Source organism: Salmo salar, chromosome 10, assembly GCF_965601325.2.
Source record: "Salmo salar chromosome 10, fSalSal1, whole genome shotgun sequence".
Lineage (NCBI taxonomy): Eukaryota > Metazoa > Chordata > Actinopteri > Salmoniformes > Salmonidae > Salmo > Salmo salar.
In genome coordinates this window covers 53,276,992-53,290,000 of record NC_138300.1, presented here as the reverse complement: position 1 = coordinate 53,290,000, position 13,009 = coordinate 53,276,992, and the positions used below count along the sequence as shown (strand labels likewise).

Genomic DNA, 13,009 nt, shown 5'->3' with positions numbered 1-13,009 from the left:
TTTAATCTGGTTACTAATCCTACCCAGTAACTAGAATATGCATATACTTATTATATATGGATAGAAAACACTCTAAAGTTTCCAAAACTGTTTGAATGGTGTCTGTGAGTATAACAGAACTCATTTGGCAGGCAAAACCCTGAGACATTTTCTGACAGGAAGTGGATACCTGATGTGTTGTATTGACTTTAAAGCTATCCCATTGAAAGACACAGGGGTTTAGGAATATTTTGGCACTTCCTATTGCTTCCACTAGATGTCACCAGCCTTTACAAAGTGTTTTGAGTCTTCTGGAGGGAGATCTGACCGAACAAGAGCCATGGAACGGTGATGTCCCATTAGACACCTGGCGCGCTACTTCATGTTGGGTACCCTCGTTCCAATACGTTATAAAAGGCTATGCATTCGTCCACCTTGAATATTATTCATGTTCTGGTTAAAAAAGGCCCTAATGATTTATGCTATACAACGTTTGACATGTTTGAACGAACGGAAATATATTTTTTCCCCTCGTTCATGACGAGAAGTCCGGCTGGCTTACATCATGTGCTAACGAGACGGAGATTTTTGGACATAAATGATGAGCTTTTTTGAACAAAACTACATTCGTTATGGACCTGTGATACCTGGAAGTGACATCTGATGAAGAGAATCAAAGGTAATGGATTATTTACATAGTATTTTCGATTTTAGATCTCCCCAACATGACGTCTAGTCTGTATCGCAACGCGTATTTTTCTGGGCACAGTGCTCAGATTATTGCAAAGTGTGATTTCCCAGTAAGGTTATTTTTAAATCTGGCAAGTTGATTGCGTTCAAAAGATGTAAATCTATAATTCTTTAAATGACAATATAATATTTTAACAATGTTTTCTAATTTTAATTATTTAATTTCTGACGCTGACTTGACTGCCGGTTATTGGAGGGAAACGATTTCCTCAACATCAATGCCATAGTAAAACGCTGTTTTTGTATATAAATATGAACTTGATAGAACTAAAAATGCATGCATTGTCTAACATAATGTCCTAGGAGTGTCATCTGATGGAGATTGTAAAAGGTTAGTGTATCATTTTAGCTGGTTTTATGGTTTTGGTGACCCTGTCTTTGACTTGACAAAACATTACACACAACTCTTGTAAATGTACTGTCCTAACATACTCTAAATTTATGCTTTCGCCGTAAAACCTTTTTGAAATCGTAAAACGTGGTTAGATTAAGGAGATGTTTATCTTTCAAATGGTGTAACATAGTTGTATTTTTGAAAAATTTGAATTTTGACATTTATTTGGATTCAAATTTGCCGCTCTTGAAATGCACCTGCTGTTGATGGAGTGCACCACAGGTGGCACGCTAGCGTCCCACCTAGCCCCAAGAGGTTAAAGCCATATCGTGCTAACAGACAAACCTCCTACTAATTCAAACTTTTTTGGCTAATCTCTTAAAATAAGATTTCAGTGTTGGAGACACAGAACCAGGGTTGGGCAACTTCAATGCCCGGGACAGACAACATGTGAAAACAGCAGGTACTCCGAACCCTGAGCACCAGCTTCTAACCCTTGACCTCTTACCTCCTCCTGCTGGGGATGACTCCAACCTCTTCCACCTCTCCTTCATGGGTCACCTGCCGTGCCTGCCACCACTCGTCATCGGAGGCATTCACCACATGAAGGATGTCTCCAAAGTGGAAGTTGAGCCCCTGGCTGGGCAGCCCCGAGTCCTTCGCCCTGTCATAGTCAAACAGAGCCCTGGAGAGAGAGAAACAACATTACATCATCAAACAGCGCCATGCAGACAACAACAACAATAGATGAGGGTGGAACTGTCTTGTCAAACTGGGAGAGAGAAACAACACGACAAACTCAATGACATATCCTTCAGTAAAAATACATATTTCACATTATTAGGGAGCTGTTAGTTAAGGAGAATGATTTCATGAGGTCCTGTAACAAAGAAACTGCGCCAGGTGAGGTCTTTTTAATATAAATACACAACACAAAAACACACATGGAAGGCAAAGAGCGTGAGCATGATTTTCCACCTGAGATTGGTGTGTGATGACGTGGTCCACAAAGCCCATGTCAGAGAGTCTATCTGTCCAGGAGAGACTGGAGAAGCATGAGAAATATGGATGGACTGAGTTCAGATACAGATCACAGGGACTGAGCAGGTGTTCCATATTAAAATAGATATGAGTGATTCCTGAATAGATGCCAAACATATGCAGCACGCAAAGCACAGCTCAGGAGAGCTTTACCAACTGCAGAACCTTGACATTGTGTGTTCGTGTGCATCTGCCTGCTAAGGAACTGGAGCTGAAGTAACAGCCGTCCCCTAGCATCCAGCCTGCCAGCCTCATCTCCATGTATTTTCTTCATCAATTAAACAGGGCTGTACTGCCTCATCCTCGTGTCTTACCTTCATCCATAAAACAGGAATAATAACCCACGTTGCATCATGTTAGTGTAGTCTGATAATAACCCACGTTGCATCATGTTAGTGTAGTCTGATAATAACCCACGTTGCATCATGTTTGTGTAGTCTGATAATAACCCACGTTGCATCATGTTAATGTAGTCTGATATTAACCCACGTTGCATCATGTTAGTGTAGTCTGATAATAACCCACGTTGCATCATGTTAATGTAGTCTGATAATAACCCACGTTGCATCATGTTAATGTAGTCTGATAATAACCCACGTTGCATCATGTTAATGTAGTCTGATTATAACCCACGTTGCATCATGTTAGTGTAGTCTGATAATAACCCACGTTGCATCATGTTAATGTAGTCTGATAATAACCCACGTTGCATCATGTTAATGTAGTCTGATAATAACCCACGTTGCATCATGTTAATGTAGTCTGATAATAACCCACGTTGCATCATGTTAATGTAGTCTGATAATAACCCACGTTGCATCATGTTAATGTAGTCTGATAATAACCCACGTTGCATCATGTTAGTGTAGTCTGATAATAACCCACGTTGCATCATGTTAATGTAGTCTGATAATAACCCACGTTGCATCATGTTAATGTAGTCTGATAATAACCCACGTTGCATCATGTTAATGTAGTCTGATAATAACCCACGTTGCATCATGTTAATGTAGTCTGATAATAACCCACGTTGCATCATGTTAGTGTAGTCTGATAATAACCCACGTTGCATCATGTTAATGTAGTCTGATAATAACCCACGTTGCATCATGTTAATGTAGTCTGATAATAACCCACGTTGCATCATGTTAATGTAGTCTGATAATAACCCACGTTGCATCATGTTAATGTAGTCTGATAATAACCCACGTTGCATCATGTTAATGTAGTCTGATAAGAAGAATGTTTATGAACAGCATCTTTTACTCTAATTGAGCGGTGGGGCCCCTCTTCCCGTTCAGTACTGAGCACAAACACTTACACTCTGTGTGAAATAAATATATTGATACAGGTCCTTACAGGAACACACACAGCCCCAGCTGTAAATGTCACTTCATATCATCAAAACAAAACATCAAACGTGCCATTCCAGGATTCTACAGGCCTCTCTCAGTTTGTGTTTTTAACGATCAATAAAATAGAAGAGTGTAAATAATTCTCTCTGTCTGCTATGAGGTCATCTACCTAGCCAGTCAGGCTTCCTCTGTGTTTCCATCTTTATGTACGCTATTAAAGGGAAGACTAAATCTTACTGTAGTACAGCTGCCAATGCCAGAGCCAGGAGCATTAAAACAGCATGGTTAAAAGCAGCTAATTGAAATGTGTGGTTCTCTGTTTTCTAGCCTCTCCTCTGCTGTAATGAGATGGACGACAATACAGCTGGAAGGCTATAAAAGTTGATGCTACAAGCTACACCTCATCCTGAGGGCAGGGCTTAAAGGAAACTGACCAGAACCCTCCTGCTTTCATTACAGTCTAATTGTCCCCCCCCCCCCAGGGCCCCCCTTTTCACATAAAAAAAAATGTCACGCCGTCTCCCCCTTTTTAATGATTGTTTATTGAGATAGCCTACATTGAAAAAATGTATTTGAATCCTCGACTTTAGAAGGTCATAGCTCAGCTTAGCCAAAAGCATCACCGATTTCTACTTTGGTTTTTATATATATATTTTTTTAGATCGGTATGAACAATCCATCTATATATTTTTTACCCTTCAAATCAAGGAAGGTCCCCCCCCCCACGAAATGTTGGCCCCCTAGGTTGGGAACCCCATGCCCTAGGGGGTACTATGGTGTAGTTGTAGTTAAACGGATCACTGAGTGAGTTATTCTAATGGGGAGATGTTGTTAATTAAACCCACAGAGGTGGCCGGTAGCCTAGTGGTTAGAGCGTTGGGCCAGTAACCGAAAGGTTGCTAGATCGAATCCCCCGAGCTGACAAGGTGTAAAAATCTGTCGTTCTGCCCCTGAACAAGGCAGTTAATCCACTGTTCCTAGCCCGTCATTGTAAATAAGAATTTGTTCTTAACTGACTTGTCAGGCTAAATAAAAGGTAAAAAAAAAAAAAATGAAATAAAAAAAAAGACTAAGACGTTTGAGCAGCGGAATACTAGCCCTTGGTTGTGTTCATCTGTTTGCTATGACTTCCCTATGTGACATGGAGTGCTAATTTTATGCATGCAGTTCTAGAGGGCTGTAAAGAAAATAATTCTGCAAAGCTTGGATTTCCATAATGCAGTATATTTTCTGTTGCTGGAAGTATGTGTCAGCGCAAAGTAAGAAGGATGGTTTTAGGAACTGGTTTGAGTTTCAATCTCCTGAACATCCCCTAGCAGAGAGACTAATCCTGTTAGAGAGAGTGGGAATCAAACCACTGGGACTGCATCCTTCTCCATATATCCCTCTATATCAGGGCTCTCCAACCCTGTTCCTGGAGATCTACTGTCCTGTAGGTTCAGTCCAACCCTGTTCCTGGAGATCTACTGTCCTGTAGGTTCAGTCCAACCCTGTTCCTGGAGATCTACTGTCCTGTAGGTTCACTCCAACCCTGTTCCTGGAGAGCTACCGTCCTGTAGGTTTTCACTCCAACCCTGTTCCTGGAGATCTACTGTCCTGTAGGTTCAGTCCAACCCTGTTCCTGGAGAGCTACCGTCCTGTTGGTTCAGTCCAACCCTGTTCCTGGAGAGCTACCGTCCTGTTGGTTCAGTCCAACCCTCTTCCTGGAGATCTACTGTCCTGTAGGTTCACTCCAACCCTGTTCCTGGAGATCTACCGTCCTGTAGGTTCAGTCCAACCCTGTTCCTGGAGAGCTACCGTCCTGTAGGTTCAGTCCAACCCTGTTCCTGGAGGTTCAGTCCAACCCTATTCCTGGAGAGCTACCGTCCTGTAGGTTCAGTCCAACCCTATTCCTGGAGAGCTACTGTCCTGTAGGTTCAGTCCAACCCTGTTCCTGGAGAGCTACCGTCCTGTAGGTTCAGTCCAACCCTATTCCTGGAGAGCTACCGTCCTGTAGGTTCAGTCCAACCCTCTTCCTGGAGAGCTACCGTCCTGTAGGTTTTCACTCCAACCCTAAGCTAACCGAGTGGACCACTGCACCATCGAGAGCGTCCTGACTGATTGCATCACGGCCTGGTACGGAAATTGCTCCGTCCACAACCACAAGGCACTCCAGTGGGTGGTGAAGACGGCCCAGTTCATCACTGGGACCATGCTCCCACCCATCCAGGATATCCGCTCCCCAGCCACAAGCTGTTCAGGCAGATGGTATCGGAGCATGAGGTCTGATACCACTATCTACAAGCCATCATGACTGCTGAACACTTGAACAGGTCTGATTCTCCGCACTCACACCCACCCACGGAGTGCATTATGAAAGTATTCAGACCCCTTCACTTTTCACACGTTGTTACGTTACAGCCTTATTCTAAAATGGATTAAATAAAAAATGTCCATCAATCTACACACAATATCCCATAATGTAACGGCTGTCTTCTGTAAAAATTGACCAAGGCGCAGCAGGTATGTGAATACTCATCTTTAATAAAAATAAAGGAGTAGAGCATCCACTTAACAATTCAAACAATATATAAGACAGGAACAGTTTTGCAGGCACACAACACGCAGTGCAAAAACAACTACCCACAAAACCAAGTGACAAACATACTCCTACATATATGACTCCCAATCAGGAACAACGATCCCCAGCTGTTCCTGATCAGGAGTCACAAGACCAACACAGAACAATCACACACACAAGACTGCCACGTCCTGACCCCAAAACTACAACAACAGCTCCATCTGCTGGTCAGGACGTGACAGTACCCCCCCCTCAAGGTGCAGACCCCGGAATGCACCTAACAACGAAAAAACACCAACAAACAAAATCCCCAACAAAACCCATAAACAATAACCCCTAAACAATAAGGGAGGGAAGGGAGGGTGGCTGCCGTCAACGACGGCACTGTGCTACACCCTCCCTCCCCAACCCACCTATCCTGGAGGTGGCTCCGGTGCAGGACGTGGACCCTGCTCCACCCTCGGCGTCGCCCACTTCGGTGGAGCCGATAGCTGCGCCAAGCAGACGGACCCCTCGAGCCGGGCCGGAGGGCAGGAGGGCCCCTCGGGCCGGGCCGGGGGGCAGGAGGGCCCCTCGAGGAGGGCCCCTCGGGCCGGGGGGCAGGAGGGCCCCTCGGGCCGGGCCGGGGAGCAGGAGGGCCCCTCGGGCCGGGCCGGGGAGCAGGAGGGCCCCTCGGGCCGGGCCGGGGAGCAGGAGGGCCCCTCGGGCCGGGCCGGGGAGCAGGAGGGCCCCTCGGGCCGGGCCGGAGAGCAGGAGGGCCCCTCGGGCCGGGCCGGAGGGCATGCGGGCCCCTCGGGCCGGGCCGGAAGGCATGCGGGCCACTCGGGCCGGGCCGGAAGGCATGCGGGCCACTCGGGCTGGGCCGGAAGGCATGCGGGCCACTCGGGCTGGGCCGGAAGGCATGCGGGCCACTCGGGCTGGGCCGGAAGGCATGCGGGCCACTCGGGCTGGGCCGGAAGGCATGCGGGCCACTCGGGCTGGGCCGGAAGGCATGCGGGCCACTCGGGCTGGGCCGGAAGGCATGCGGGCCACTCGGGCTGGGCCGGAAGGCATGCGGGCCACTCGGGCTGGGCCGGAAGGCATGCGGGCCACTCGGGCTGGGCCGGAAGGCATGCGGGCCACTCGGGCTGGGCCGGAGGGCAGGAGGACCACTCGGGCTGGACCGGAGGGCAGGAGGACCACTCGGGCTGGACCGGAGGGCAGGAGGACCACTCGGGCTGATCCTGACAGGCCGGGCACCCTGGCAGATCAGGGCAGGCGGGCACCTCTGGCAGAACCGGACAGTCTGGCCACTCTGGCAGAACCGGGCAGTCTGGCCACTCTGGCAGAACAGGGCAGTCCGGCCACTCCGGCAGAACAGGGCAGTCCGGCCACTCTGGCAGAACAGGGCAGTCCGGCCACTCCGGCAGAACAGGGCAGTCCGGCCACTCTGGCAGAACAGGGCAGTCCGGCCACTCTGGCAGAACAGGGCAGTCCGGCCACTCTGGCAGAACAGGGCAGTCCGGCCACTCTGGGAGAACAGGGCAGTCCGGCCACTCTGGCAGAACAGGGCAGTCCGGCCACTCTGGCAGTTCAGGGCAGTCCGGCCACTCTGGCAGTTCAGGGCAGTCCGGCCACTCTGGCAGTTCAGGGCAGTCTGGCCACTCCGGCAGTTCAGGGCAGTCTGGCCACTCCGGCAGTTCAGGGCAGTCTGGCCACTCCGGCAGTTCAGGGCAGTCTGGCCACTCCGGCAGTTCAGGGCAGTCTGACCTCTCTGGCGACTGTTGACTGGCGGGCAGCTCTGACGACTGTTGACTGGCGGGCAGCTCTGACGACTGTTGACTGGCGGGCAGCTCTGACGACTGTTGACTGGCGGGCAGCTCTGACGACTGTTGACTGGCGGGCAGCCCTGGTGACTGTTGACTGGCGAGGCTGGGTTGACACACTAGACTCCTGATGCGTGGGGCTGGTATAGGACGTGCCAGCCTGGAGACACGCACCTCCATGCTAGTGTGTCTGGCAGGAAACACCGGACCGAAAGGGCGCACTGGCGGTCTTGAGCGCAGGGTTGGCATCACCCGTTCCGGCTCGATGCCTACTTCGCCCTGGCACATGCGGGGCGCTGGTACCTTGCCTACCGGCCTGAAAATCCCAGGCCTCACCACAGCCCCAACCCCAAAGCACGGGACCTGTCCAGTCTGCCCTACAAGGGTACGGGGAGCTGGCCTGGGGCTGTAATCTCGCCCCGCCAAATAGCCCTTGTGCCCCCCCCTAAAAAATTATTGGGGCTGCCTCCAACATTCCTCCCTCACTTGCCTCTGTCCTCTTCTCCGCTGCTTGGTCCTTTGGTGGTGGGTAGTTCTGTAACGGCTGTCTTCTGTAAAAATGGACCAAGGCGCAGCAGGTATGTGAATACTCATCTTTAATAAAAATAAAGGAGTAGAGCATCCACTTAACAATTCAAACAATATATAAGACAGGAACAGTTTTGCAGGCACACAACACGCAGTGCAAAAACAACTACCCACAAAACCAAGTGACAAACATACTCCTACATATATGACTCCCAATCAGGAACAACGATCCCCAGCTGTTCCTGATCAGGAGTCACAAGACCAACACAGAACAATCACACACACAAGACTGCCACGTCCTGACCCCAAAACTACAACAACAGCTCCATCTGCTGGTCAGGACGTGACACATAATGACAAAGCAAAAATAGGTTTTTAGAAATATTTGCAAATTTACTAAGAATAAAAACAGAAATACCCTATTTTCATAAGTATTCAGACCATTTGCTATGAGACTTGAAATTTAGCTCAGGTGCATCCTGTTTCTATTGATCATCAACTTGATTTGGAGTCCACCTGTAGTAAAATCAATTGATTGGACACGATTTGGAAAGGCACACACCCGTCTATATAAGGTCCCACTGTTGACAGTGCATGTCAGAGAAAAAAACCAAGCCATGAGGTCGAAGGAATTGTCCGTAGAGCTCCAAGACAGGATTGTGCCGAGGCACAGATCTGGGGTAAGGGTACCAAAAAATGGATGAAGCATTAAAAGTCCAAGAACACAGTGGCCTCCATCATTCTTAAATGGAAGAAGTTTGGAACCAACAAGACTTTTCCAAGAGCTGGCCGCCCGGCCAAACTGAGCAATCGGGGGAGAAGGGCCTTGGTCAGGGAGGTGACCAAGAACCCGATAGTGACTCTGACAGAGCTCCAGAGTTCTTCTGTGGGGATGGGAGAACCTTCCAGAAGGACAACCATCTTTGCAGCACTCCACCAAATCAGGCCTTTATGGCAGAGTGGCCAAACGGAAGTCACTCATCAGTAAAAGGCTCATGGCAGCCCACTTGGAGTTTGCCAAAAGGCACCTAAAGGACTCTCAGACCATGAGAAACAAGATTCTCTGGTCTGATGAAACCAAGATTGAACTCTTTGGCCTGAATGCCAAGCATCACGTCTGGAGGAAACCAGGCACCGCGCATCACTTGGCCAATACCATCCCTACGGTGAAGCATGGTGGCGGCAGCATCATGCTGTGGGGTTGTTTTTCAGCGGCAGGGACTGGGAGACTAGCCAGGATCGAGGGAAAGATGAACGGAGCAAAGTACAGAGAGATCCTTGATGAAAACCTGCTCCAGAGCGCTCAGGACCTTAGACTTGGGCGAAGGTTCACCTTCCAACAGGGCAACAACCCTAAGCACACAGCCAAGACAACGCAGGAGTGGCTTCAGGACAAGTCTCTGAATGTCCTTGAGTGGCCCAGCCAGAGCCCGGACCCGATCGAACATCTCTGGAGAGACCTGAAAATAGCTGTGCAGCAACGCTCCCCATCCAACGTAACAGAGCTTGAGAGGATCTGCAGAGAAGAATGGGAGAAACTACCCAAATACAGATTTTCCAAGCTTGTAGCGTCATACCCAAGAAGACTCAACGCTGTAATCGCTGCCAAAGGTGTTTCAACAAAGTACTGAGTAAAGGGTCTGAATACTTAAGTAAATGTGATATCTCAGCTTTTTATTTTTAATACATTTGCAAACATAAAAAAAATTGTTTTTGCTTGGGGTATTGTGTGTAGATTGATGGGGGAAAAATATATATTTAATCAATCAATTTTAGAATAAGGCTGTAATGTAACAAAATGTGGAAAAAGTAATGGGGTCTGAATACTTTCCGAATGCATTGTATATTTAGCCAAGGTATAATTTCACAAGACCTGAATTCATTTGATTATTCCTGACTGTTTGAAATGCAGTGTATTTTAACCTTTAAATTGTACAAAAGATTATTAAGAAAAAACATTAAAAAAAGAAAAACATAAGTTTGAAAGAAAATATAGATCAGATTTTTAGGCCATATCGCCCAGCCCTAGAACACACACATCACCACTGCTGCTACCTGACACTAATTATGAAGAAAAGCTACATACTGCTCAATTTAAACACCCCAATCCCCCCTTCCTCAAAACACATGTAAATTCTGGACTATAAATTGTGACTTCCTGTATTATACTTTATTCTATTCCGCTGAGCCATTCACTTTATTTTTCGTATTCTTATTTTTTCTTATTTCTTATTGTTGTTTCATTGTCGAGAAGGAACCTGCAAGTAAGCATTTCATTTGACGGTGTGTACCATGTGTATCCCGTACACACGACTAATAAAACTCAAAACTAATAATTAGCTGGTTGATAAGCTGAATCAGGTTAGTTACAACTACGGTTGGAGGGAAAACCTACAGGAGGGTAGCTCTCCAGGAACAGGGTTAGAGAGGCCTGCTCTATATCTTTCTCCAGTATACTGTAGGAGAGGCCTGCTCTATATCCTTCTCCGGTATACTGTAGGAGAGGCCTGCTCTATATCTTTCTCCAGTATACTGTAGGAGAGGCCTGCTCTATATCCTTCTCCGGTATACTGTAGGAGAGGCCTGCTCTATATCTTTCTCCGGTATACTGTAGGAGAGGCCTGCTCTATATCCTTCTCCGGTATACTGTAGGAGAGGCCTGCTCTATATCTTTCTCCAGTATACTGTAGGAGAGGCCTGCTCTATATCCTTTTCCGGTATACTGTAGGAGAGGCCTGCTCTAAATCCTTCTCCAGTATACTGTAGGAGAGGCCTGATCTATATCTTTCTCCAGTATACTGTAGGAGAGGCCTGCTCTATATCCTTCTCCAGTATACTGTAGGAGAGGCCTGCTCTATGTTCTTCCCCAGTATACTGTTGGCGGCCTGCTCTATATCCTTCTCCAGTATACTGTAGGAGGCCTGCTCTATATCCTTCTCCAGTATACTGTAGGAGGCCTGCTCTATATCCTCCTTCAGTATACTGTAGGAGAGGCTTTTCATAGAGTGCACACCACATGACCAAAGGTATGTGGACACCTGCTCGTCCAACATCTAATTTCAAAATCATGGGCATTAATATGGAGCTGGTCCCCCCTTTGCTGCTATAACAGCCTCCACACTTCTGGGGAGGCTTTCCACTAGATGTTGGAACATTACTGCAGGGACTTGCTTCTATTCAGCCACAAGAGCATTACGGAGGTCGGGCACTGATATCGGACAATTAGGCCTGGCTCACAGTCGGCGTTCCAATTCATCCCAAAGGTGTTCGATGGGGTTGAGGTCAGGGCTCTTTACAGGCCTGTCAAGTTCTTCCACACCGATCTCGACAAACCATTTCTGTACGGACCTTGCTTTGTGCACGGGGTATTGTCATGCTGAAACAGGAAAGGGCCTTCCCTAAATTGTTGCCACAAAGTTGGGAGCACAGAATCGTCTAGAAAGTCATTGTATGTTTTAGTGTTACGATTCCCTTCACTGGAACTAAGGGGCCTAGCCTGAACCATGAAAAACAGCCCCAAACCATTATGACACTCTTATTCATAACAAGAAAAAACAGGTAGCTAAATATAATAAACTGCAATCATTTGCCGTTAGTGAGAACAGCTAAAATCTTTGCAGATGTGTAGGCCAGGGCCTGTGACAAGGACGTTCTCCACTTCCCTGGGACTGCTGTGTACCGGAGGCAAGCTGACCACACACAGATGAGACCTGAATGGACAAATCAAACTAGCCTCTATTATCAGTTGTATGTCTACATCATAATGGAGGAAGACCAGCCATATCAGGGCTCCAGTCAACGTAAAGGACAATGGCTTCTCTAACATCAATCAATGTATCAGTGCAGAGGATCTGTTCACTTCAGATGGTGGAGAAAATGGCTGTGTGTGTGTTTGTGGTGTTGCCTAAGGGTGTTTTCACATATAGTCCTCTTAAAAAAATATAAAAAAATCTCAGTCCTCTTTAAAGTGAACTCTGGGGGTAAAAACCCCCAAAAGAAGTCAGTTCTCTTTGTATTTACACTGCCTTTGAATGAGGACTCAACTCTTTTGCCAGTTCACTTCACCTATTTTATGGTCTGAGTCCTCTTTGCATTCACATTGCTATGTTTAGAAACAAACCAATATCTATTTTTTTAACATTCCCTCAATTTGGAAGCTAATGAATTGCACTTAGCTGAAAGATGACATAATAATTGTAATTTGAAGATAATATTAACATGTAAATATAATTGGTAACAAAATAAATAGCAGAAGAATAACTGCAGATTAATTAATGCTATAATTGAAAATTGTACACCCAAAGTAGGCTACTGGCCCTTTAAGAGGTCCTGAGTGGCGGAGCGATCTAAGGCACTGCATCTCAGTGCAAGAGGCATCACTACAGTCCCTGGTTTGAATCCAGGCTGTATCACATCCGGCCGTGATTGGGAGTCCCATAGGGCGGCTCAAAATTGGCCCAGCATCGTCCGGGTTTGGCCAGTGTAGGCCGTCATTGTAAATAAGAATTTGTTCTTAACTGACTTGCCTAATTAAAATAAAGGTTACATTTGTTTTTAAAGAGATAGGGTAGAAAATCAATTCTATGTCGTGATTTTCACCCAAAAATATTGTATATTTAAATCTAGTGTGAGGGGTTATGTCAGCAGTCTAGTGTGA

At 47.0% G+C, this 13,009-nt stretch overlaps 1 protein-coding gene across 14 annotated transcripts in view; it reads right to left on the bottom strand.

The window, feature by feature from the left end:
• dlg1a (discs large MAGUK scaffold protein 1a) overlaps positions 1 to 13,009 on the bottom strand; it is a 380,448-nt gene that overhangs the window by 57,799 nt on the left and 309,640 nt on the right. For all 14 annotated transcript variants that reach the window (XM_045687910.2, XM_045687907.2, XM_045687908.2 and 11 more), the window contains one exon: positions 1,572 to 1,748. In XM_045687910.2, coding sequence (XP_045543866.1) covers positions 1,572 to 1,748 — 177 coding nt within the window. The remainder of the gene's footprint in view (positions 1 to 1,571; positions 1,749 to 13,009) is intronic.